This window comes from Aulonocara sp. 'chitande type north' Nkhata Bay, linkage group LG18, assembly GCF_057382095.1.
Source record: "Aulonocara sp. 'chitande type north' Nkhata Bay isolate Kocher_YH1m ecotype deep benthic linkage group LG18, A_spYH_male_GT1.1, whole genome shotgun sequence".
In the NCBI taxonomy this organism is placed as follows: Eukaryota; Metazoa; Chordata; class Actinopteri; order Cichliformes; family Cichlidae; genus Aulonocara; species Aulonocara sp. 'chitande type north' Nkhata Bay.
Window position 1 is genome coordinate 18,544,955 of NC_141361.1, and position 25,602 is coordinate 18,570,556.

General features: G+C 40.4%; 3 protein-coding genes across 8 annotated transcripts in view; 2 read left to right on the forward strand and 1 right to left on the reverse strand.

The window, feature by feature from the left end:
• The window catches only part of LOC147308364 (phosphatase and actin regulator 1-like), a 55,026-nt gene extending 52,615 nt beyond the window's left edge, over positions 1-2,411 (reverse strand). The window contains exon 1 of the mRNA XM_086273209.1: positions 2,230-2,411. Within this exon, the coding sequence (XP_086129335.1) occupies positions 2,230-2,341 (112 nt within the window). The 5' untranslated portion in view covers positions 2,342-2,411. The remainder of the gene's footprint in view (positions 1-2,229) is intronic.
• Positions 2,412-2,919: 508 nt separating this feature from the next.
• LOC147308366 (NAD-dependent protein deacylase sirtuin-5, mitochondrial-like) lies at positions 2,920-8,464 on the forward strand. 5 transcript variants are annotated; one of them, XM_086272592.1, is made up of 10 exons: positions 3,078-3,210; positions 3,336-3,360; positions 4,199-4,303; positions 4,615-4,748; positions 4,956-5,181; positions 5,852-5,939; positions 6,047-6,100; positions 6,885-7,008; positions 7,168-7,283; positions 7,484-8,464. In XM_086272592.1, coding segments are annotated over exons 2-10 (921 nt in total). In that variant the 5' UTR covers positions 3,078-3,210; positions 3,336-3,359; the 3' UTR covers positions 7,557-8,464. The 5 variants fall into 5 exon arrangements, with proteins under 5 accessions (XP_086128719.1, XP_086128721.1, XP_086128718.1 ...); XM_086272593.1 differs by lacking the exons at positions 3,078-3,210; positions 3,336-3,360 and adding an exon at positions 2,920-3,052; XM_086272595.1 differs by lacking the exons at positions 3,078-3,210; positions 3,336-3,360 and adding an exon at positions 2,975-2,993.
• Positions 8,465-22,843: 14,379 nt separating this feature from the next.
• Positions 22,844-25,602, forward strand: part of LOC147308367 (adenylate cyclase type 1-like) — a 36,988-nt gene continuing 34,229 nt past the window's right edge. Inside the window, exon 1 of one of the 2 annotated variants that reach the window (XM_086270508.1) lies at positions 22,844-24,480. In XM_086270508.1, the coding sequence (XP_086126634.1) occupies positions 23,872-24,480 (609 nt within the window). In that variant the 5' untranslated portion in view covers positions 22,844-23,871. The remainder of the gene's footprint in view (positions 24,481-25,602) is intronic. The other variant, XM_086270509.1, reaches the window with a different exon arrangement.

Consider the following 25,602-nt stretch of genomic DNA (forward strand, 5'->3'; position numbering starts at 1 on the left):
AAGCTAAATCCTGCTCCACTTCTACAGGTGGAAGTGAGTCAACAGCACTGTTGTACAATTCGCCCCCGTACCATCTTTATGCTTTGTGTGAGCTCGATGGTAGAGTAGGAAAATAAAAATGAAGCACAGAGACAACTGACAGTGTCCTGTCACTGACAACAGGCTCGTCTCCACAGGCCAAACACTCACTGGTGAAAGCAAAATAGACTCGAACTGTTTCTTTTTTCCCCTCTTTTTCATATGTCAAGAAAAACACAAGTGAGCATCCGGTGCTGCCTGGGCTCGCACTGCACACCTGGGAGCTGTCAATACAGCTGCCGTGCAATGACAAGCTGCACTGGAATCCAAGCTGTCCTGATGTGAGACTGCACATGCTCCGCTCTTCAAGCATAAAACTGCATAAAATACTCTTAACAAGCGACCATTAACTGATTTCAAGGTTTGGCTTTTCAAATAGGATATGTACTTTGTTTATCCCAAAAAGCTGGGAAATTACTTTGTTGCAGCAGCCAAAACATGTAAACCAGCCTTGAAGCAAGTATTAGAAAGGTGGGAAAAGAAAAAGCTTAATTTAACTGAAAAAAGAAAAAGTAAAGATCTGAACAAATCAAAATCTAAATATAATACAATCTAACAAAGGACTTCAGGGGTTGTGGTATGAGGCAGGAAAGATTTTCTTTATGGGAGCATTTTACTGCTTATTTTTCTTGTAAAGGACTATGATGATGATGAGATGAGAAACACTTTATTTATCTTACATTTGGGAAACAATGATGATAATGATAATAATATGTGAATAATATGTGTAGATGATTTTCTTCCAAGCAAATTTCCTGTATTTTATGAATGTCTTACTCTTTGAGATTTGGAAGTGTTGCTCGGGGTGATGGGGGAGGAATTAAAGGTGCCACATTGGGTATTTTCACTCATTTTTAGGACACTTTGCAACCAAATGATTCATTGATGAATTACTAACACATGATTTCATAATGACGCGACACTGCTTTATCACTGTTCAAACTTCTTCTCATTAGCACAGTAATTTCATCTAAAGCCATCCTTTATAAAGATATTTGTGATATTCAGGTGAAAATATGTGCCATTGTGTGGTAGTTTCAAATAAAGAAAGGATCTTTTGAAAGCTACAATACATGGACATCTGGCCAACATCCAAACCTTACACACTACAGACATGGCAGCTTCAGCACCCTATACATTTTGCTGAGTGGATGATGGGTGTGATGCCAGCAAGCTGATACAGCAGGACAAGAGGAACTTCGCCAGCTTATTATATAGAAGCTTTATGAGAAAAGAAAAACAGCAGGGCATGTGATTCAATTAATGAGACCAATAAGAGAAAACCACATTTTTGGCTGTGATACAAAACAAGCTATCAAACATCCTTCATAGTAGGCTGCTAACTGGCGTGACTGTGATGAGATCTGTCGCCGAAACAGACTGTTGGATGCAGCTTTGTAGTGTATCATAATCACACTGTAGTGCAGAAGATCTGAATCCGGTTGACTCAGTCAGCATAAAATGCCAAATCACCATGGTAACAGGGGATGCAACACACTTTGCACAGGGTGATGGAGACGGGAGACTGTTCGCCACCAGCATCATCTCGGATCAATGACAGCTGTTTATAATGCAGTGATTAGAATCCGAGAGAGAGAAATACATGCAGGACTTCGGACATCCCACCTGATTTTTTGTGCACCACAGCCAAAGCTGGGGCTACTACAGGGTCACGTTGAAGATTTTTTTTTTCATTATTATGTAACTGCGTTGAATTACAGTGGTAGCAATTACCAAACGCTGACGAAATCAAAATCCACACGAGACTGCTATTTAAAGCTATGAAATAAATAAATAAATAAAAATGTAAAAATCTGTATATTTTCTGTATTCTGGAGTTTTGCAGCGGACACCATGCCTCAGCGTTAGTCTACAAAGTTGCATAACATTTCACTCACATTTCTCCCTCCCTTTCAAAAATATCTAAAGCTACCCATTAACAGATTTTGAGGATTAAATCCCACACCCCAAAAAACTGTCCTACAAATCCACACATTCTGTGGAAGCTCATTCGCATAAAAACAGGAGCGTATTTTAGACCGTAATCTCCTCACTCCACCCACATCATTGAACGACATCTGGAAAGGGGGACAGAAAAAACATCCAACAAGAAGATCTGAGAGCATGACGGCTGGATGGATGTGCTCTTACCTGTCCGCATGCTGGAGGAGAGTCGTGCTTCTATAAGATATGGTGTTTCACTCTTGGAGCGGAGTCTCCTTATCGGTCTGCGGTCTGTGCTGTTGGCTGGAGTGGTCGCCATCAATTTTCACCCAGTGTCCAGTGGAGACTGCTCTGGCCGACTGGGGGCAGATGCAGAACCACGGCCACTCTCACACGCTGGGAGGTAGCTATTGATGACGGGAAGGAGCGAGAGAGCGAGAGAGGGGGAGAGAGAGAGAGCAAAAGAGAGAGAGAGAGAGAGAGAGAGAGAAAGAGAGAGGCGTTGGTGGGTTATGACATGCATACACTACACAGTGCGAAGGGATATATAAAGCCATGATATGATCATTTCATTATCATTGATCAATTCAGATTTTTTCACATGTAAAAACTGAAACATATAATCTCAAATTAGAAGAGATTAGGACTTTATAGGTTACGATGTATACAATTATATTACGGTTAAATACATTTGTGCTGTATGGAAATAAATATTTTTTTCGAACCAAAATAATTACTTATAATATATCTGAAATAATCTTATTTGATAAAATCTCTATCCGTTTGTCAGAGCTTTTATTTTTTTAAGCATAAAAAGTTGAAACCACTGAATCGTTAAACCTGAGAATGAATGAATCATCTTGAATGAACTGCAATTTCGCCAACGCGCCAGCAGGTGGCGGTCACGCTCGCGAGTACTATTTACGACAGTTTGATACGTTTACGGCTGCTCACGATAATCAAGCGTACAGGTAAACAAGAAAACTCGTTGTGGCACTCTGCTCTGATAGAAGGTTTATATCGCAGCGAGGTGAGCACAATAAATGTATTGTAGCAAGTTTATTTAAAACACGCTCATATTTGTAGTATCAACAGATACATGTTCGGATGGACTGGCTACTTCCTGCTTATTTGACAGCGAGCACGATTTGATCCCTGTGGCTACTCCTCCCCCCGACTTTAAAACGGGTACATGTCGACGCAGCCGATGTTTGGAGTTTGTTAATGAGTTTGCAACTTGTTAGCTGCAGTTAACAATGTCTTCTTTTCATTAATTCATCGGCTGAAACGCTTCTTTGGGTTATTTTTGGAAGAAACGCGCGACAAAGAGCCGCAGCAGTAAGTAGTTGTAACGTGTACTCGGATTGTGCAGAATCTTTATAGCCTTTAACGCCTAGATTAGCTTAAGCACCTTTTGACATGTTTTTTTTAACCTTAGGCTTGACATCTCGTTAAACGTAATAGGTAGTTTATTCAGGTTAATGGGCACTCACTTTTGTCATTTTCTGTTATTTTCCGTTGGCCTCAAAGTAGGAAGAACTGGCAACCTTCTTTGGGTTTAATACGCGACATTCGCGTGTCTTATCGGGGCCTAAAAAGGCAGGCTATCTGAGTTACGTTGCAGCTGTATTCATTTACGTGCCTTTTTTGTATTTATATTTCACTGGCATATAAAGCAAAACAGGCACTGAATTTTGCATTTATTGTCCTTTCGGAAGCGCCATTTGTGTCTTGTGGCGACTGTCAGATAAATACAAGTAAAGCAAAACAATAAGTGCTGCAGCAAAGTGAGCGACTCTCATATCAACTGGATTTGTTCATCAGTTATGCTACAAGGTCTAAAAGACCTTCCTCCTGATGGCAGTATGATGTATTTATCATGTGTTGTGACACATCACAGAGGATGTCTCACCCTGTCACACCACCCAGGACTCCCAAAGCTGCATCATACTGTTTTGTTGCTGACCTGTAATCCATGTTTACGTGGATTACACCACTTAACCACCAGCTACACATACACTTCCACTCACTGATGTGCTATGATTTAGATCAAAACCTCTTTTATACTGTGCTTAAACGGTGACTCTTACACTGTCCCTTCAAACATCTTGTGTGAGCATGCGTGAGGTTACACATTGGATTTTCAGCCTTTTTCTATCTTTATCTGGTCTTCCAGTGACAATGCTTCTCCGAAATCGAGCTGTCGTTGCTCTTGGGCTTCGAATGTGCTCCTCTCATGTGACCAAAGGACCGCTGGCTGATGCAGTGAAACACAGCTCAGGTAAAATGAACACTTGTGCATAGTACTACATAGTACAATGTTTGAGTTACATCATTCTGTGACATATAGAACCCGAGTAAGAAGTCAGTTCATGAAAAGCAAACAACTAAATCCTGATGCGCTTAATTAAGAAGTAGGAAGTGCATCACGGTAACTGAAAAGAAGACAGGCTGCTTGATTCTATCGAAATTAAAATGATTATGTTTTTTTCTTAACTCATCTGGGTATCATCATTATGTCTGAAGGGTTTCAACGCTTGCAATTGTGCTTTCTGCTCTGATGTAAAAGTAGTTTTTATTATATTTTCCTAGACATGTCTGAATTCCGTGAGGTGTTTTCCAAAGCCAAGCACATAGCCATCATAACAGGAGCTGGTGTAAGCGCAGAGAGCGGAGTACCAACCTTTCGTGGAAAGAATGAGAAGTGGAGGAAGTGGCTGTCTCAGGTAACTCATAAAGAAGCAGCACACACTTTTACATGGATGCATTTTATTTTTTCTTTTCTTTTCTTATTTCATTTTTTTTTTTATTTTTTAGGTTGTATTTGTGTTTTCCCTTTCAGTTAAATATGCCTTTGGATTGTGCATTTTGATGGCAGCCTTCTGACCTTTAAAGTCTGTGCTTAAAACACAACCATGTGGCTCTGTCCTCAGGACCTTGCAACGCCAGAGGCCTTCTCTCGCGACCCGTCTCGAGTCTGGGAGTTCTACCATTACAGAAGGGAGCTTGTGATGAACAAGAAGCCCAGCGCTGTCCATTTGGCTTTAGCAGAATGCGAGGCTCGGCTGAAGAAGCAGGGACGCTCTGTGGTCATCATCACTCAGTGCATAGATGACCTGCACCGTCAGGCTGGGTCCAAACATGTGCTCAACGTTCACGGTGAGGAGCAGAGCAAGTGACAACAGATACAAAATGCAAATAGCAGCTGTTTAATTTCATTACGTGCAGGATTATGTAAAAACTACCAGGAGGAATTATATGAAACTTGGTTGCAAGCTGGAGCATGACAGCATGCCTTGGCAGAGAACTGCACTGTCAGAATGGCCTTGCTGTTTTTGTGACTCACTACCTCCATGTCTAGTTTTGTGTGCTAATATTAAAAGAATTTCACTCTATAGGTATCTTCAGTTTCACACTCAGTTTTAAGTTCTGAAATTGAACAACTTTTCCAGTTTGTGTTAACAATGTACAGTCATCCTAAAACAACTTGTGTAGATATTAGTGGAAACTTTGACAGCGCTGTTGTGGTTTCGCTGGGATATGGAAAAATCTGATTCATAGTGGTTGGTCTCTCAAGCCCACAGATTTAGTCAGTAATTTAATGTCAGTGGAGAAAAGTCCAAGAAGTGTCCTGCTCAAGTGTTAAATTGGCCTTTTAGAGGAACATTTTGACTGGCTTCTCTATTTTCATACTGTTTTGAGAGTGGCCAGAGTGCTAAAACGTTTGACTCACCTGCTAAAATCTTTCTTCTGTCTGTTCCCACGAGATGTTTTCTGTGATCCCAGCACTCTAATGTGCAACAGCTGTGTTTTCTGTGTGTAACTGCAGGCAGTCTGATGGAGACGCGCTGTATGAGTTGCGGTCATGTGTCAGTGAACAAGAGAAGCCCCATATGTGCTCCCTTAAAAAACAAAGGGTGAGTAACAGAACCTTTGAAATACCAACTCTTACATTGATCAACATAAACCTCCAGCATGGGTGGATCACTCTTTAACCCACAGTCTTTGCTGTATTAATGTGCAGTGACCCTGGCCCAGATGTTCCTGATGCCCAGATTCCTGTGGATAAGCTGCCAAGGTGGGATTACTTTCATGCCATATTAATAACACTGACAGACAGATTTGCTAAGCTTTTTGTTTTGCATATACTGTAGTCGGTCAGACGCAAAATTAGTTTCCTCAAATTCTGTATTCTGCACCAGTCTAATAAGCAAACTTATTCTAATTGCATATGATTATGCAAACACTAAGCAATTGTCAGCTTGGCTGTTTATGCACTGTGTGACGTTTACATATTTTTTTGTGTAATTCTGTGTGCCTCACCGGGAAATCTTTCTCCCCTTTCGAAAAGCATGTGCTTGTTAGAAAGGAAACAAATATCAAAAACATGGAATCTTTTTAATAAGAAAACACAATAGCTACGAAAATGCACACTTAAGGGAAGCATGCCATCTGCATTATTGTGAAGGTTTAGGTTACCCATCATCTCCACCCACCTCCGGTGACCCTGTTGTCTCTTTGAGCTGCTGCAGGCCTGCAGGTTTTTCCTGCTGAATGAGTTTAAACTCAACTCCAATGTTCCTGTTAGTCAGGTCAGTTCTTCCACTGGGGGGCAGCAGTGCGCTATAAATACTTCAAATCCAGTTTTGCTTATAGGTGTCACTGAAAATATGGCTGAAAAGTTGCACATTGACATCTCCTGAGAAAACGGCTTATTCTTAGATTTTATCATCTTTAATTATCAAGCATTTGGCTTTTCTGGCCACATCTTTGTCAGTGTGGATAGAATTTGAAAAAGTATGAGACCATTAACATGAGGACTTTATACTGGAGGAAATGAGGTTTTATACTGCTCTTTGTAGGTGTGAAGAAAGAGAGTGTAATGGTCTTCTGAGGCCCAATGTGGTGTTTTTTGGGGAGACGCTGGACTCTCACATTCTTACCAAGGTGGAAAAAGAAATTGAAACCTGTGATCTTTGTCTCGTGGTGAGTCATTTTAATTTCAATATGCACGTGTGATATATACTGTATTCTTCCTGTGTAGTATTGTCATGTAACACAATATTTGCTAAGAAATTACTCGACCTGTGTTTTTCCCATATAAGTTGCCACTGGAGGTCATTGTTGATTGTTGTTTTCCTATAGGTGGGAGCATCTTCTATTGTTTACCCAGCAGCCATGTTTGGCCCTCGTATTGCATCCAGAGGTGTTCCAGTGGCGGAGTTTAATATACATACAACACCGAAATCAGAATATTTCATGTAAGTCAGTCAAATAACACAGTCCTCATTAAATAAGATGAAGTTAGACCACCTACACGCCCTTCAGACGTACAATTCTCACCTTCAATGTGTTTCTCTGTGTGTGCGCGCGTGTGTGTGTGTGCGCGTGTGTGTGTGTGCGCGTGTGTGTGTGTGTGTGTGTGTGTGTGTGTGTGTGTGTGTGTGTGTGTGGGGCACAGGTACCATTTCCAGGGTCCATGTGGAACTACACTGCCTCAAGCTTTGGCACAACATGAGTCAGAGGTTTTTTAAAAAAAACACCGGGCTGACTTTTTCAACATCAGTTAGATTCAAAAAAACAAAATAAAACCTACAAGCCAGTGCAGCCCAGACATTTCTTAGCAATACTCCAAATCTCTTTAAATCATTGTAGCTGTTAATGTGCTTTAAGGTATTTTGTAAATCATTAAGCTTCTTGACAATTTTTGAGATGAATTTCTTAATACTTGAAAATGTAGCTCACTAACTGGAATCAGATCATGATTTTTTTATGTTACATGATATCGTGTGAACTATGCAGCTTAAAAAGGAAAGGGAGAACATGCATGTAAAAATCAAAACAAAAGTCAGACATCAAAAGGTATTCTTTCATAATGGATGTTAATGAGAAGATCATTAAATGTTAGCACTGTTGTTCTCTAAAATGAAGCTGTAGATCAACATATTACTTCTGGTAGAGTATTCCACTTTTCTCTTTCTACTGCATGAAGAGATGTACAAATCATAATATAATCTAGTGCCTTTTCAGACTGTTTACACAACCTTGACCAAATGCTTGCTTTAAGTTTCAAGTACAAATCTTTCAATGTTACAGAGATTTATTCCAGTGTACAGAGTTTGCTGTTGACCAAGAACAGAGAGGAAGTGAAAAATTCAGGTTATGCCTGTCATTTACTCTCTATGCTGGGTAATTGTGTTTATTATGACATGGGTCTTGTTATGTTACATGGATTATCCATCATGCATTTGATATTTTTTTTTATATACTTCTCAGTGTCTGTATTACAAAATGATGTGTTTCATCTCTTGGTGGGACGTGTCTAAAGAACAAAAACATCTTCTTTGTCCAAAACGATACGCACAATGTGTCATGATGTATTTCAGTAAGACTGCCAATACCTTTATTAAAAAACTCAATACAATAAAACACTAAATTGATATTTGGTGAGAGCTTATTGTGTTGATTTTAAAAAAGTCATAAATGTCTTTGGTGAATGGTAAATGGGCTGGTTGTTGTATACCTGTTTCTACTCCACTTCAGCAATGTAAAGCCTTGGTAGGTTACAGTACCGGGCATAACGAACCACTTGGCAAAGGAAAGGAAAAAAAGAATCTTTTGGCACTTTGCTACTGTTGCAAAAACAGGTTTCAGTCAGTGGTGTTGAAGATATTGTCAAAAATGATGAAACTAGGAACACAGAAAAATACCATTTGTATCCATTTTCCTAGCAAAATACAAGGAAGCTACTCTTGTAGAGTCCTGCATGTGCAGAAAGTGAACAGTAGATGCCAGCGTGTAGCTTTCTATCTCAGATGTTGCTTACATAGTGATGTATAATTCTGCACTGAGAGGGATACGGTGGGAAAAAAAAGGCCTCTCAGATTCGGCTCTTAGCATGCATGAGTGAGAGGAAATGCAGATTTAAGTACCCCTAGGCCATCAGTGAACCCAGAGTTGTTACGACTGAGCTGAGCTGAGGAAACGATATCAAGCTCAATCATAATGCTGCTGAAAATGGAAACAGTTTGAAGTGGAAAGCAAGGCGACACAAGGTGGCCTCTGTTGTCCAAGCTGATTTCTTACAGGGATCTTGATAAATTGCATGTTTTAAGACTATTATTAGAATTAGTGTGTCTTTGTGTTACTTTTTTGTTAGCCGATTGCTAAAGTATATTTTTCCTTGTGTAGTTTTTATTTTTCCCTAACTTTCTCTTGTTCAGGCTATGACTAATTGCATCATGCAGTGTTTAACCCCATAAAGCGAAGTTAACCTGCAAACACTGGTGACTGTTTACAGAGATGCTTTAGACACCTACTTACAGAAACTAACAAACACGTCACCAAAAGAACCACCACAAAGGCTACAAAACTGTTAAAAGCTGCTGTGTAACAAAAGTCTCTTCTCGCTGCTATGTTGTGTTTTCCCCGGTTTGGAGACACTGGCCCGGTGCATGCTACTGGAAATGCTTCTCAAGTGTTTTATCTTCATTTACCGACTGGGCTAACATTGTTAAGTCATTCAATGGAAATGAGAGAGACAGAGGGTTAGGAGTCATTCAAATTAGCTTTGGAAGGTTATGTGCATTAGACGGTGTTATGTTAATATGATGACAGTCATAAAAAGAGTTATCCCAGGAGAGCGTGCGTGTATGTGTGTGTGCGAATGTAGCGGCGAGCACATGCGAACTCACACAGGTACGTAATCTATCTTTGGTGTCTCAGGGGAGGCTCTTCGGGTTGGTTCATTTCATGCACGCTGTAGTTTCAGCGCTGATTATAAATTTTTTAGCTCACACAGCATTGCAGCACCGCAAACCCAAATATAAAACCACAAACACACTGCAGCTGGCCCACATTGGTTAAAGAATAAAAAAAACCCCACATCCATAATATCCTCCCTCCCTCCCACTGTGCTGCTGTTGTTCATCAATTAGCATCTAAAATCAATTAAGCATATCAACTGTATCTTATAATATATGTCATCATCACCATTGCCATGATTAGATTTCCTCATTTCCTTTTCTATTATTGGTAGCCCCCTTTAAGGAGAGGTAAGGCCAGGTCCCATTTGTCATCAGGAGAAAAGTACATGGAGAGGCACTTAAGAGAAATCTCAACTGTCTGATACAGTCATTTCTGGAGCTGATGTGAGCGAGGCTGCCAGAGAGAGGACAGCTACTCTGCCAACTCCTGCAGCTCATTCATGAATGCAGTGGGCAAGAGGAAAGTGTGGAAAAGTTCTTGACTGCTCCAAAAGCCTTAAGGTTAACAGACTTGCCATCTTTGGTGGAAAGGCAGGAGATGTTTCTCTGTCTCTGTCTCTGAGCGAGAAGGCAGACTAAGACAGTAGATGGCATGTATGCAGTTGGATCTATAGAATGATACAGTTTTGATAATTCTGCCTCTGTACCAGCAGAGTGCTTTGGAAAAAAATAAAATAGAAGAATTATGCTGCTCCCTTGTATAAAATGCTCTGCAGCTGCCTTCAGTTGCTCCTTGTTTGCGGGCTTGTCCTCATTCAGTATTCTCTGCATTAACTGAAAATCGTGCTCTGTTGGTTGTAATCAGATGACTGACTTGGCCAATAAAGAATATCTAATTTCTTTTGCCTTGAGAAACCCATTTGTGACCATCTATGAAGCTGCAGCTTTTGACTAAATCTGAGCAGAGAATATAACCCTGCACGCTTCAGAATGTATCCTGCCACTTCTATAAACAGACACATCATCAGAAAGCGCTATTTGCACTTGCAGTCATACATACCTGACCTAACAGTTTAAAGCCACATATTGCTTTTAATGAGAGGAACTATATGCATGATAGAATCCATAACTTGTTTTGTTGCAGTCTCTGCACATCAAAAAAAAAGATGTTTGATTTGATGTTTGATTGGCAGCTGGACTAGTGTTTACATGTGCTTGCATCAGAGGCGTAAGGCGCCTGAGAGTGTGTGTCTTGTACTGTATTTGTGCTGGTGTGATTTTTCATTCTGTATACATGCATATGACAAGAGGAAGTGTCAGACCAAACCAGGTCAGGCTGGTAGAGGAGCTGTGAAAATTGCACAGAGACATACTGTACCTTTACAGTTACATCGAGCTTGTCAGTGTTAGGCATGACATGACTCATTCTGCCATTTCAGTGTTCATTTTTTTCCAAAGAACTTCTGTTTACATATTGGTTATATAAAAGGCATTGCAATAATAAGTGGGCAAGTCTTAAAAAAGTAACTACATATTAAAGGATCTATTGTTTATAAAGTTAAAGCTATGTAGGATGAATTGTAAAAACATGGCCGCCCCAGCACAAACTAATTACCAACATAAAAACTGACCAGTTATTTTCTTACAGTTAAACAGTTTGTCATAGTTTTTCTGGCTTACAAACTAGATTTGGTTTGATACAGGCTTTTTGACAGACCTGTAAAATGTGTGTGATAAAATAAACCAGCTATTCATTTTAGGCAACAGATTGGGGACTATTGAGTACAAAAACCTTGTAATTGCTGTTTATCCTTGCAGTATATACAGTATATATACAGTACCCCCAAACCATCGTATTCTATGTCTAGGTATGAATTGCATATATTATATCGCAGGCTGGATCAGTTTTGGGACTCCTGCATCCAACCATTTTCTTGACCATATATCACAAATAGATAACTGGATAAGCATTCACGCTCACATTCACACCTAATACAAATTTTAAAGTCACAAAATAACATTGATGTCTTTAGTCTGCTGCAGGGAGTCTGAGAAAACCTACTCAGACAAAGTGAGAATGTGCAAACTTCACACATAGTTTTGCTTTTCTAAAATTTGTATATAAATGATGTTTCATGATATGAATGTAAAATATACAGTTAATGTTTCTGTTTCTGTATCCCAACAACTCAGCTTAGAAGCTGAGTTTCGAAGCTAAGTGTAAGACTGGAATCGATGACCTTTCTCTACAGGGGAAAAAAACCCCCTTCTATATTAGTTAGTAGGGCTGTAGTATTGTAATATTATTTTTGAATTCATTTATTCATTTCAGTTTAGTTTCAGTGAGTTTCCTAAGTGGATTTGTTTATTTTACTTTGGATTTTTTTTTAATTGAAAATATTTAAGTTAGTTTAGTTTTTTTTTTTTTAGTTTATGTGTGAGTTTCTTGACAGTACAAACAAACTCACACTCATACAGACATTCAGTCTCAGTAAACATCTGCACCAAAGCCTCTTCAGGTTGATTGTGTTGACAAATTGTATCACACTGACACCAATGACATTCCCTCTGCATATTTATTTTGTTTTATTTTATGGCTTTACAATAGCGTCTCGCCTCACAGCAAGAAGGGTTCCCTGTTTGAATCCCGACTGCTGCCTTGAATGACATTCAGAGGTGTTCTTTGGATGTTGGCTTTCTTTTGTTTCACTGTCTGCTTTGATAATGTTGAAATTTCACATTTGGACACATCACTCCACAAAAGCTGTTGCCGCTGATTTTTCAGTCCAGTTTTTCTCTAATCTGGCATACCTCATCTCACCGTTCCCCTTCCTTAGAAATGCCTTCTTGACAGTCACCCTTCCACGGAGACCATTTCTGATGAGGCTTCAGTGCACAGATCAACCAGATACATCTCTCAGGTCCTGCATCCGGCCTTTTTCTGGATGACTTTCAGATACTGTCCATCAGTTGTAGATATTTTTTTTAGGTCTTCCACTTTATTTAGCCATATATTAATCTCCTTACTGTTTCCTCTTCCTATACATTCCCTGAGTTTGGCTGAAATAACAACAGTTTGCAGATAATCCCTCTGTTGCCATGATGGCAACTATTATCATGTGGTAGATTGTTGCTTCTCACCCTCCTCACATCCTTCTGTGATAGACCCACCCACTTTTGGCCTAAATTTGATATTCCCAAACCCAAACAAACAATAAAGCAAAATGAGTGGAAAAGATTGATACTATTCATATGCAGACAGAGTTGTTTTTCCCAACAACTCAAGCACATCCCTGAATAACACTGGTGCTTCTAGGTAGCCTGATTGGGAGGGAGTTGTTGTTTGAAAAAGGCTGAGATAGGGCTCAGGTGCAAGCTAATCTGCTCTAACCCTGCACTAATTAGGATCAAGGCAAGCGGCCACTTTCTCCTAGTTATTGATCACTGGCCCCGCCTTGCACAGACAAGTGTATGGCTCCTATGAGAACAGCAACACAGGGCGCACATAAGAGGAAGCTCTGCCCTCTCTGCCTGCTGAATGTTGTTTGTGTCTTTGAAATTCAATATCCAGTTCCTATTCAACATCAAGCCTTTCGAAGTGTTGTTGAGTCTCATCCGTTAGGCCTCCAATCAGCCAGCTCTGTTTTGGCCTGTTTCCTAGATCAGACCCACTCAATATTCACTGTATAGGTGTCTGTTGACCAGCATCACAGGCATCTCTGACTCTATCGCTTATTTATGCATAGATCTCGCTCACTTTTCTCTCTCTTCACAGATTTAAAATAGGCTTTGTGGTGACATACAGCACACATCTAAATCAATGTGATGATCCCTTTATTGTCTGCTTGCTACTATCTGCCCAAGATTATTTGATAAGGAGTTTATTTTATCTTTAAGTCTGTACATTTGGATATTTCACTTAGTGTGACACACAAATACTTTGACTACTTGTCATTTTACTACTGATCTATAGTTTTTATAAAGACTCGTGGAAAACAGACAATGAAATCTGCTTTTGGTCTGCTTCAAGGTCTCGTGTATAATGAATGCTGCTAATCTGTCATCAAGATTTATTTTTAATTAAAGTTGTGGGAAATAACTTTCATCATTTCACTGTTAACTGGTACAATATGGTAATGCAAACTGACACAAGGTTTTAAAACATGTTCCCAATGATCTGAAAGTACCATGAAAAAAAAAACGCTATTGGAAAGACTACATTATCTGAACAAACAGGGGTGTTTTAGTCGTGTGGTGTGGAGGATTCTTACCAGTATTTCAGGTGTTCTTACTTTCATTTTTGCTGCCAAATAAAGGTCTTTTTATAAAATAGCCAGCTAATTCGCCACCAGTGTTCCCAGGCCACATGTACACACTGAAATGAATGTTAGATAAAATGAGAAAAAGTTCAAATTAATGCGACAGATCTGACACATGAAGTGTCTACTTGGTTAGCTGGCTCCGATGCTTCTGTGTTTATATTGTGTGTGTGTGTGTGTGTGTGTGTGTGTGTGTGTGTCTTTATTTTCTTTCTTGTCACTGATCTTATGCGCTGCATGGCGAACACTTCAAGAGCTCAAAGTCGGCGAGGCACGTGACCCTCTGGAAGACCGCCATTATTGGAGGCGACAGGGCACGTGGACTAGACGCAAACACACACTTGTTGCCTCTCCCAGATTACTTGAACTATCAGAAGCTTTAAGAGGATTTCACAGTGGGAGCTTGCTGGACTTCAATCTCATGGACCTGATGGCTATTGATCCATGCTAAGCTTTCACACAGAAACACACTCGCGTAACAGCTGTTACTTCATGGCTTCATAAACATAAATAAATGGTTTCTAGTTGTCAATACTTCAGTATCTCTGTGGTTGTCTTCTTTCTCTTCTCTTTCCTTTTACCCCCTCACCAGCAGAAGTAGATAGCTGCCCCTCATGGAAGTCTCTTCCTGTTAAAACAGAGCTCTTCCTTCCCACTTTTGTAACATTTGTAGTCACAGGGGAATGTTTGATTGGTGGGGTTTTCACAGGCCTGCATTATAACACTGGATTTCTTTGATAAACACAAAACATCTGAATAACAGTTCATACACTATTTAGGAAAAATAAATAAATAAAAACAGTGAGAAAATTAAACTGTGTCATTTTCTATCTAGCCCACCCTTTAAATAAATCAGTCCCTCAACAGTATATGCATGCATATTAGCAATGCTGATGTGAGCGGTAGATTAGAAAGGTGGTGTCTGTAACCACGGAGACACTGAAGGAGTACCTCAGATGTGTAGGTTGATAGGTAAAGGGCTCGAATTAGGAAGCTGACATGTGAGAAAACAGGATATGAATGCTCTTTACAGGCAAAGGCAGGTACTGCATTGGCATTACAATCATTGGTAATACATTATGTTTCATAAGCTGAGGATGCAACACCTTTAACTTTGAAAAATAATGATAAGGAAAAATATCCCTAGACAGGCTCCAGCCAAAAAAGAGAATGGATGGATGTTTGGAAATCATTCATTGTTCTATTTTATCCTTGACCTATATCTATATATATATATATATATATATATATATATATATATATATATATATATATATATATAGATATAGGGAGTGCAGAATTATTAGGCAAATGAGTATTTTGTCCACTTCATCGTCTTCATGCATGTTGTCTTACTCCAAGCTGTTAGGTGATGTGCATCTCTGTAATGAGAAGGGGTGTGGTCTAATGACATCAACACCCTATATCAGGTGTGCATAATTATTAGGCAACGTCCTTTCCTTTGACAAAATGGGTCAAAAGAAGGACCTGACAGGCTCAGAAAAGTCAAAAATAGTGAGATATCTTGCAGAGGGATGCAGCAGTCTCAAAATTGCAAAGCTTCTGAAGCGTGATCATCAAACAATCAAGCGTTTCATTCAAAATAGTCAACAGGGTCGCAAGAAGCGTGTGGAAAAACCAAGGCGCAAAATAACTGCCCATGAACTGAGAAAAGTCAAGCGTGCAGCTGCCAAGATGCCACTTGCCACCAGTTTGGCCATATTTCAGAGCTGCAACATTACTGAAGTGCCCAAAAGCACAAGGTGTGCAATACTCAGAGACATGGCCAAGGTAAGAAAGGCTGAAAGACGACCACCACTGAACAAGACACACAAGCTGAAACGTCAAGACTGGGCCAAGAAATATCTCAAGACTGATTTTTCTAAGGTTTTATGGACTGATGAAATGAGAGTGAGTCTTGATGGGCCAGATGGATGGGCCCGTGGCTGGATTGGTAAAGGGCAGAGAGCTCCAGTCCGACTCAGACACCAGCAAGGTGGAGGTGGAGTACTGGTTTGGGCTGGTATCATCAAAGATGAGCTTGTGGGGCCTTTTCGGGTTGAGGATGGAGTCAAGCTCAACTCCCAGTCCTACTGCCAGTTTCTGGAAGACACCTTCTTCAAGCAGTGGTACAGGAAGAAGTCTGCATCCTTCAAGAAAAACATGATTTTCATGCAGGACAATGCTCCATCACACGCGTCCAAGTACTCCACAGCGTGGCTGGCAAGACAGGGTATAAAAGAAGAAAAACTAATGACATGGCCTCCTTGTTCACCTGATCTGAACCCCATTGAGAACCTGTGGTCCATCATCAAATGTGAGATTTACAAGGAGGGAAAACAGTACACCTCTCTGAACAGTGTCTGGGAGGCTGTGGTTGCTGCTGCACGCAATGTTGATGGTGAACAGATCAAAACACTGATAGAATCCATGGATGGCAGGCTTTTGAGTGTCCTTGCAAAGAAAGGTGGCTATATTGGTCGCTGATTTGTTTTTGAATGTCAGAAATGTATATTTGTGAATGTGGAGATGTTATATTGGTTTCACTGGTAAAAATAAATAATTGAAATGGGTATATATTTGTTTTTTGTTAAGTTGCCTAATAATTATGCACAGTAATAGTCACCTGCACACACAGATATCCCCCTAAAATAGCTGAAACTAAAAACAAACTAAAAGCTACTTCCAAAAACATTCAGCTTTGATATTAATGAGTTTTTTGGCTTCATTGAGAACATGGTTGTTGTTCAATAATAGCATTATTCCTCAAAAATACAACTTGCCTAATAATTCTGCACTCCCTGTATGTATGTATGTATGTGTATGTGTATATATATATATATATATATATATATATATATATATAAAGTTATTGTTACTGGAAGAAAATATGGAAATTACACTGAATTCAATTACATTTTAGAACACAATTCTAAATGAAAATAAAATAAGCTAAAAACTGTAGTGAGAGGAGTGGTCCTACAATCAAATCTGAAATGCTTTGCTTTAGTACTCAATCACGCAGGGCTAAAAATCAGTCAGCCACCTCCTGGCAACCACCTATTGTTAGGAAAAATCTGCAATGACTGGATAGTGAGTGGTTGCTTGCGAGGTGAAATTGGTTGCAAAAGGGTTGCTAGTAGAATACCAAGGCCACCAGCTCACATGCTAATCTCAGCAGTGTGAAAAATGGGATGCACACTGAGAGTTGTCTCCTTCAAAGTAAAAGCTGAAACATGTTGGTTGCAGTCAAGCCCCAACATTTCCTTAGAAGGAACATGTTCTCCTCTTCTGGTTTATGTTGCACTGTTCACAGTTTCTCACTTTTTCTGCTCAAACCTTTTTGGGTGTAGTTTGCAAGTGTTTGCAGACAAGTCAGCTTCATCCCTGGAAACTACACCTGATACACCTTTGCAACCAGTTTTACGTTAGCAGCTGCCAGTAATCACTCACCAAACTGTATTTTTACATTTTTACAACAGCACATGTAACATAAACATAGTTTCCCAGTCAGATAAATGAAGCTGATAATTGACAATTAAAAACGTGGCTCATGGTCAAATTAGCCATGCATTTTATCTGAATCCTTGAATCTCTCCATCTATTTTCTTACCATGTTAATTTCTTCTTCCTCCGTCTCTTCTTCACCCTTTGTTGGGACTGCTGTCCCTCCTTCTGCACTTCTCCACAGCTGTTGCTAGCAGCAGCAGCCTCCTGTGACTGTTAGGGCTGGTTATTAGTTGCTGCTGGTGCTGTTGTTGACGGTGAAGCAGCAGCAGCCCGACAGCTAACATGCCAGTTAATTTGACACATTTTGCTGCATCTATTTTTAGTTTCTTTTTCTCACTTAGCTTTTCAGTTCCACCTTTTTGGTACTTCTTCCACACTAAACTCTGTTCTACAAGGTGCATGAGCACACAACAGAGATGTGATTAGGCAATACAGGTAAGTAATTAAAATGATCAATGTGTGTATTGTAGAATACACAGATTTCACACGTGACCGGCAGTCGTTAGATGGTTGCAGGCTCGTCTCTAGGCCTTAAATATTTTGCACAATTATTTAGTTTTCTAAACAATGACTGCAAATAAATTGCTATTTTAAAGCAAAACAGTATTAAATGGCCGTTTCATTTTTTATTATTAGGATACAGTCAAAAACAGTGGTATTGCTGTCAGTGCGATGGCAAGTACATCAAGAAATGAATCATGTTCAAAGCATTTATATTGCTTCTGCATTTATCTCTTGCAGCATGTTTTGAAATGTGTTGAATGACGGATAGGTTTGTGGATTTTTCACCCCCAAGGCCAGTTTTGATTTGGTAATTATTAGTATGTTCTGTTGCTGCCGGAGGTCACGTTTGGACACATTTCTTTTCAGGATATGTGAAAGCTAGCTAAGTTGTGGTTAAATTTGATTTATTCATTGTATTTTATTTCACGAAAAAAGGAGAAGAAATACATCTGTGACCAAAAGCAATGAAACAAAATACCACACAGAGAAGTCCTCCCAAGATGTAGCAGTTTCTCTGATGTAGGCACGCATCTGAATGACAGAAAAACCTGCTGTTTTTTTGTTTGTCTTTTTTCTTAGCACATTTTAATTATGGCTGACATTTGCTAATTGACAACATGCATTACCTTTTCCTTTTGGCTTTCTCTTGGCTATTTCACCTGCTGGTGCTGAATTAGTGTGATTGTTATAGTAAGAAATATCATGCAGAGAAATCTCATTCCGTCCCTTTCATTTTGTAGCTTGCATATTTTTCTTGTACAGTTTTTAATTCATCTTTTCTATCCTCTTGTCTCCATTCTGGCCCAAACCAGCAGATTCTGAAAACCCAGCTGGCTGGAGAATTAAAGGCTGTGGAAATCTTTTTGCAGCTTTTCTTGAGAGAGTGAGCGAGAGAGACAGAGCCAGAGTGACATTTCTCACCATTCAATTTACAAGAGAAGCCAAATATGAGGCGTGGATCAAAGTGTCTGTATAAATTCAGCCTGCTAAGGTTCATGTATTCTATAGATGAGCTTTCTAGAAAGAAGTAAAACAACTGACATGTGGTGGAAAAGATTTTAATTGCTCCAAAGAGCTCAAGTTGCCTAGTCATCAAACTGTTATTCAGATAACAATTTTGCAATGTAAATATGTCAGCTGTTTTATATCATTTCTGATACTCAGCTGTTTCATGTCTTGCAGTCTGAGGTTTGTGTGTGTGTGATGAATGAGTAAGAGCCTGAAACAGAAAGGCAGGCAGAGGAAATAAAAGGATTTTTAGTAAAGAGACATACATCAGGAAGCTGGCTACTGTCTCCATATCTGATGCCCTTGCAGTACAGCCTTGTGGCACGAACTCCCAAAAGACCTCTTTGTTCTCAGAAGATGAGGGCTAGCAGAATGTGACTGTGCACTTACACCTGAAGCAATCAAAAGCAGAGAGAATAACACATTTATACCGCACGATGGCTCTGCTCTCATCCTACAATATACCTGGCACAAACAGGCCAAGAAGTCCTCCTGGAATACTGCACGCCTTCAATCAGATCTAAAGAAAGTATAATTGTATAAGCACGAAAAGATATATATCCAAACCAGCACATGCAGCTCCATGAATAGAAATCAAAGGTTGCTGATTTTTTATTTTGTTTAAATGCACTGTGCCTTATTTGGCTCTGAACATCAGCAGTGCTCATCTTTTAGATTAATTTAGGAGGTGCTGCTCAGCAGAAATTGAAATACAGATCGAGGTGACTACAGAGAAACTGTGCCAGATTAACGAGCTTACAATCGTGAAGAGAGACTATGACAAATAATCCCCATCTTAACAAAATTCAGATAGAGTCAAAACCAGTTAACTGATGTGAATCATAGAGTCTCGGTTTATGTAGTGGATTGTGTAAAAAAAAAAAATGAAAGTACCTTCCGATTATGATCCACCATGCAACATCATGTGATTGGCAGCAGCTTCATTTTTCAACACGACAAACACATTGCCAATGCAGTAAAAGCATACATTGACAGAGAACACACAGTAGAACACTATCAGTCAGTCAGTCATCACGCCTTTACAGAGCCTGGACAATTTTATTGAAACAATGTGGGATCATCTCGACAGAGAACGGAACAACAGATCATCATCCAGAGAAGAGCTTTAAACATCTTTGAGGAAGCCTGGAAAACTATTCCTGAAGATTAGTTAAAGAAATTACAATAAATCTGCACTAACAGAAAGCAATCATAGGAAATATTGTTTTTCAGTGTCAATACTACAAATGTTGCCTTATATGCTACATTTCCATTTATATTTCTATGTTTCAATAATTCTCTGCAGCTATTTCCCATTTTCCAAGCACAATATAAAGAAATGAGGGGTGACTCAAGACAGACAGAGTACTGTAGCTTCAGCATTTATCATCTGTGACTGTAAACACTTTTTTGAGAGGGGACAAATCATTCTAATGTGGATCCTTCTGATGAAGGATACGCTTGTGGACTTTTTCCTCAAGTCCAGTTTTGATTTGGTAATTATGTGTGTATTGTGTTTTCAGCCCTGACAAATGGAGTTCTGCAGGTTCCTGCTCAGGGCTGGAATTGCACTCATTTCTTTTAAGTTTATGTGAAAGCTAGCTGACTCGTGGCCATATTTGATTTATGCTGTGTAATTTATTTCATAAGTAAAGGAAAAGAAACAGATTGATCACCGTGTGTTGAAAGCAATGAAACAAAATACCATTCACAGAAATCTTATATTCTCACTTCATCTATTTTGTATATGCCATATTATTCTTGTCCTTCCAAGATTGTGGGTGTTTATCTGAGGGGAATACACACCTGAGTGGCAACTGTGAGAACACCTGCATTTCTTTTTTCTTGGCACATTTTAATTATGGCTAACATTAGCTAATTCATGACATGCACTGCTTGTCCCTCTTGGGTGTCTTTTAGCTGTTTCATTTGCTGGTGTTGAACCAATGTGTCTGTTATTACAAGACCACCAATACGTCAACCGCATGTGAACACTGGTGGGATTTGCCAGATGCTTAGCTATCATGGAAGATGATCTCTTGATATCAGCATGTGCAAACAAGCACTGAGATGGACTTTTGTTATTCTTACTATTGTTATTATTCTTTCTTTCCCCCTAGTGGTGTGTGAGCATTTTATTTGTACATTCTGAAAACACCTGCCTAAAAGCAGAAGCCTAATCGGAGACATTGACAAAACCCATTTTGAAAGGAAGCTATACAACTGACGTGTGGCAGACAAGCGTTTAACTGCTCCAGAGATATGAAGCTGATGAGTCATCATCCTGTTAAATAACAATTTTGCAGCATAAATATGTCAAATATATAACAATATAATGCTGTTTCACATCGTTTCAGATGACAAGCTGTTTTTAGGGGGTGGGGGAGGGGGGCTTATGTGATGATGGCGTTAAAGAGGAAAAATAGAAGATATTTGGAAGAGAGGCAGCAGGAAGCTGGCGTCTGTCCAATACCCTTGGAGTGCAACTTTGCAGCGTGAACTCCCAAAAGACCTTTTTTTGTTCTCAGAAGATGAGAGCTGGCAGAGTGTGACCGTGCACTTAAACCTGAAGCCATCAAAAGCAGAGAGAATAACACATTTAAACCGCATGATGGCTCTGCTCTCATCCTTCAATATACTTGGCTGCAAACAGGACAGGAGGTCCTCTTGGAATACTGCAATCCTTCAATGAGATGCAAAGAGATCCGTACAAATCTGTGTCAGACAAAATAAATATTTGGAAACCTGCACATGCAGCTATGCAAACAGCACGGATGTTGCTGATTTTGGTCTTTTGTTGAGCGCACAGTTTGGCATTCGCCTCAAAAGACTGTGGCTATGCCATGCAACACTGAAAAACTGCAGCCCTCGCTATTGTGATTAATTTAGGAGATGCCACATAAGGAATATTGAAAAATTGATTAAGGCAATGACATAAAATCGGTGCCACTTTAATTACACTCTAGTCAGGAGACCGTAAATGATGCCACTGTTTTCTCTCATTTGCAGATCACCTGTGCGAGAGACTGAAGCTGACAGCCGACACACAGCAATGTGAATGTTTTTTTTTTTATATGTGGGAGCTAATAAAAGCTCAGTAAAAAGGGAGTAAAAGCCTTGTAGATAAGACAGATTATCAGTGTAAAAGCAATGTGTCCTACATCTGGTGTCCCATATCTTCCTCTCAGAGCAGCAGGGACAGATAATACAGACGTGAGCCTGGCAGGTCCCCAAGAGGGAAAGGTGAACTCTATTGTTATGCAGACAGCTGTTTGTTCATTTAGTGTGACAGCAAGCAGGCTTGTTTAAGATTTCTCTTTAGCTAAAGTTTAGCCTAGTTCAGTTTTAGTCTGTGTCAAGTTTGACTCGGTAATCAACAAAACCTGGTTAAACCTGAATATTCTATATCATCAATTTCCAGGTGACATTTTCCAAACCTTTTTGGATTTCAGAAGCTTGAGCTAGTGATTCTAATTATGTTTTTTTTAACTAATGACCAAACATATCAGCTCCAACACCTCATGTTTGCCACAAATTGTCTACTTCCATGTTGCTGGTAGCACAAGTCTTTTATAGAACATTGTTTCCCTTTTTGTCTCAGAATTTAGTAGGCTGCGAAATACTTTACTGCTCTGTTTCTATTTTTGCCCCATCCCTTTCACTCTCTCCATCTACCTGTCACACTGTATATAGCTGTGCTGGATCAGTGAAAGCTAGAACACTAACAGCTGAGAGAGAGAGAGAGACACACACACACATAGTGAGAGCTAGGGAGGTGGAACAGAAGGCATGTGAGTGTCCTGGTAGCATGGTAGAGTGCTGGACTTTGGCACTGGCCATCAATCTGTCACTTTCTTACATCCTCTCTGGTACCGACGGGTCGTGGCAATGGCAGCCTGTGACGGATGACTAATCTTCTCCTGGTAATGAATGAGACACCACCCCCCTGAATGCCAAAAGAGTGCTGATTGTGAGGGTGGCTGCCTCATGGCAATACAGGAGTCTTATTATGAATGCTATGCAATCATGTTACTCTGTGTCTGTGCCAACCAAACGCAGTAGCTCCCAGTTTATGAGAGTATAGTCGTGTCTCGAACACGGTGACGTGCGGTAGCGCTATTAATTGCGCTTCTTTCTCTCATCTTCTGTGCTTGTGTGTGAGGGAATTAGGCAGAGGAAGGCAGCGCGTAAATGAATCAGAGCATAGTAAAAGTCACTGCACGGGCTTTAACGATGGAAACACGTCGTGTGCAGGTGGAAAAAGGAGACGTTGCTGTTAAGGATGATGCATGTGTTGTTCTGTCAGGCTGAAGGGGAGCTCTGTAGCCGCGCTAGTCAAATCGTCTTGACTGCGTGTGTTGAGTAGCTGAGACCTGTCTTATCTTCACCTCATAATGCGCAGGCGTGATCCTATCTGAGCCCCGCAAAAAAAAAAAAAGAAAAGAAAAGAAAAAAAAGCTGTTACCGTCACAAGTAGACGACGTGCTCTTCAGTGGTGCTCAAGCGAACGCTGAATTCTTATTATAGTAATTATTTTTTAGTAGGCTACATGTATATGGCACATCGCCTGGAACACTGCTGGAAAATGAAGATTTGCTTGCCAGCTAATCTTTCCGGACAGCACAGTCCAACCTGTGGATAGTGCCGAGCGCGTCTGTGGCCACCGGCCAGTCTCCTCCGCTATCTGGGACGCTCTGCCTTGAGTCTGTTGTGCGCGTCTTTTTACGTTTGCATCCCGGGGTCTGTGTCGGCGCGGGATCCGCTGTTCTGTTTAAGCTAAGCTGTGAGCAGGTATTCAGTTTATGAATGGCACTGACATGGAGGAAATACCGTTTCAGAAAGTCAAAACCAGGCGGAAGAGAAGTCACTGTCCACCGGGTGTCCCTTTGACCACCATCGTATGCGAGGACGAGTTCGACTGCAAAGAACTCGAGTCTCTCTTCCAGAACTACAACCTGAAACTGGAGCAGACGTCCACTCTTAAAGCCCTGGCCGTGCTCATATTCTTGTCCTCGACGCTGGCTGTGGTGGAGTTGCTGTCCGGCCCCAGCATCACCATCTCCAAGGGGTCCCATCCGGTCCACTGTGTCATCTTCGTGTCCCTGTTTATTGTAACTAATGTCAAGTACCTGCAAGTGACTCAGCTCCAACAGATTGTTAACCTGACGCTGCTCTTCGGGTTTACTTTCTCCTTCCTTTGCTGTCCCTTCTCCCTGGGCGCCATGGGGCTAGAGCCCCCGACGTCCCCGGAGCAAGGCATGTGGCAGCTCATCCTGGTCACCTTCGTCGCCTATGCGCTGCTACCTGTACGGACGCTTTTGGCTGTTGTGTTTGGAATAATGGTGTCCATCTCCCATTTGATTGTGACTGCCACTTCCGTCACAGTGAAAACACAAAAACTATGGAGAACAGTAAGTACATGTTGCACATGATTATGGTGCCTCTAATACTTGGTAACCTTGGAGCTTATATTATTATGCGTGTGAATATAATAATCTATTCGTATGAGCTACACACTGCTGGAGTAGCCCGTATTAGGATATGAAGCTCAGGTAGAGAGAAGCAATTTAGATGTCAGTTCAGCACCAAGGATAGCTCCATGTGGTAAGACATGATGGGCTTTGCTTAGGTTTTAATCAAATCCGGCAAAACAATAACACGAGACAAGTTAGAGCATGTTTGCTCTCATAAGACAAAAAATGTTGAGAATTTGTAGCTTTATCTTGGTGGTATGTAGTGGAAGTGAATGTAACGGTGACTATCAGTTCACATAGTTTTTCTCCCTCTTCCACACAAATTCCATGCGTGTAACACATTTATGATATTTAGTGGTGTTAAGCTACTGTATATTATAGTGTGGTGAAACCAAGACTTCCCTGCAGGCACCCTGATTTAAAAATATATAGTAAAGCAAAACAGTCTACGACTGTTTTCTATGGGATATGATTCAATCCCAAAGGAGCAGGTCAGGAATGAAGAACTAGAGTGACATCCTCCAAGCACCAGAAGTATGGCAAAGTGGAGGGACAAGCACACACACACATAAACACACACCCACCCACACACAGAGGAAGACCACTTTGACTACTCTACATATGCTTCCGTTAAGAAATAGGGCAAAGTCATGCATGTCATTGCAGAGCCGGAATAGAAATTGGTACACGGCTCTCTGGAAATGTATAGCTTTTGTACCTTTTCCTGTCACAGTCAGACACATATGCTCACATTCCTGGCTGTCATCAGCTGTGGGAAAAGAAGATATGTCACATCAGTCAAAACCTACCAGGGGTATAATGGAACATGTCTGCCTACGTGCAACATATGACACAAATATTGGGCATTTCTTGGAAGTGAAACTGGGATTCTGTCGTTTCATCGTGCTCCCAAATGATGACAGCCTATTTACAGAGCTTTGTTTTCCTGTATGTAGGCTATGCGGTACCTGCATAGCCATGTGAAGGACACTGCTAGCTGTACTACCGGAGATAGCTAATCCATTAAGCTTAGAGATGAGCTGTGTGGCATGACCCTGC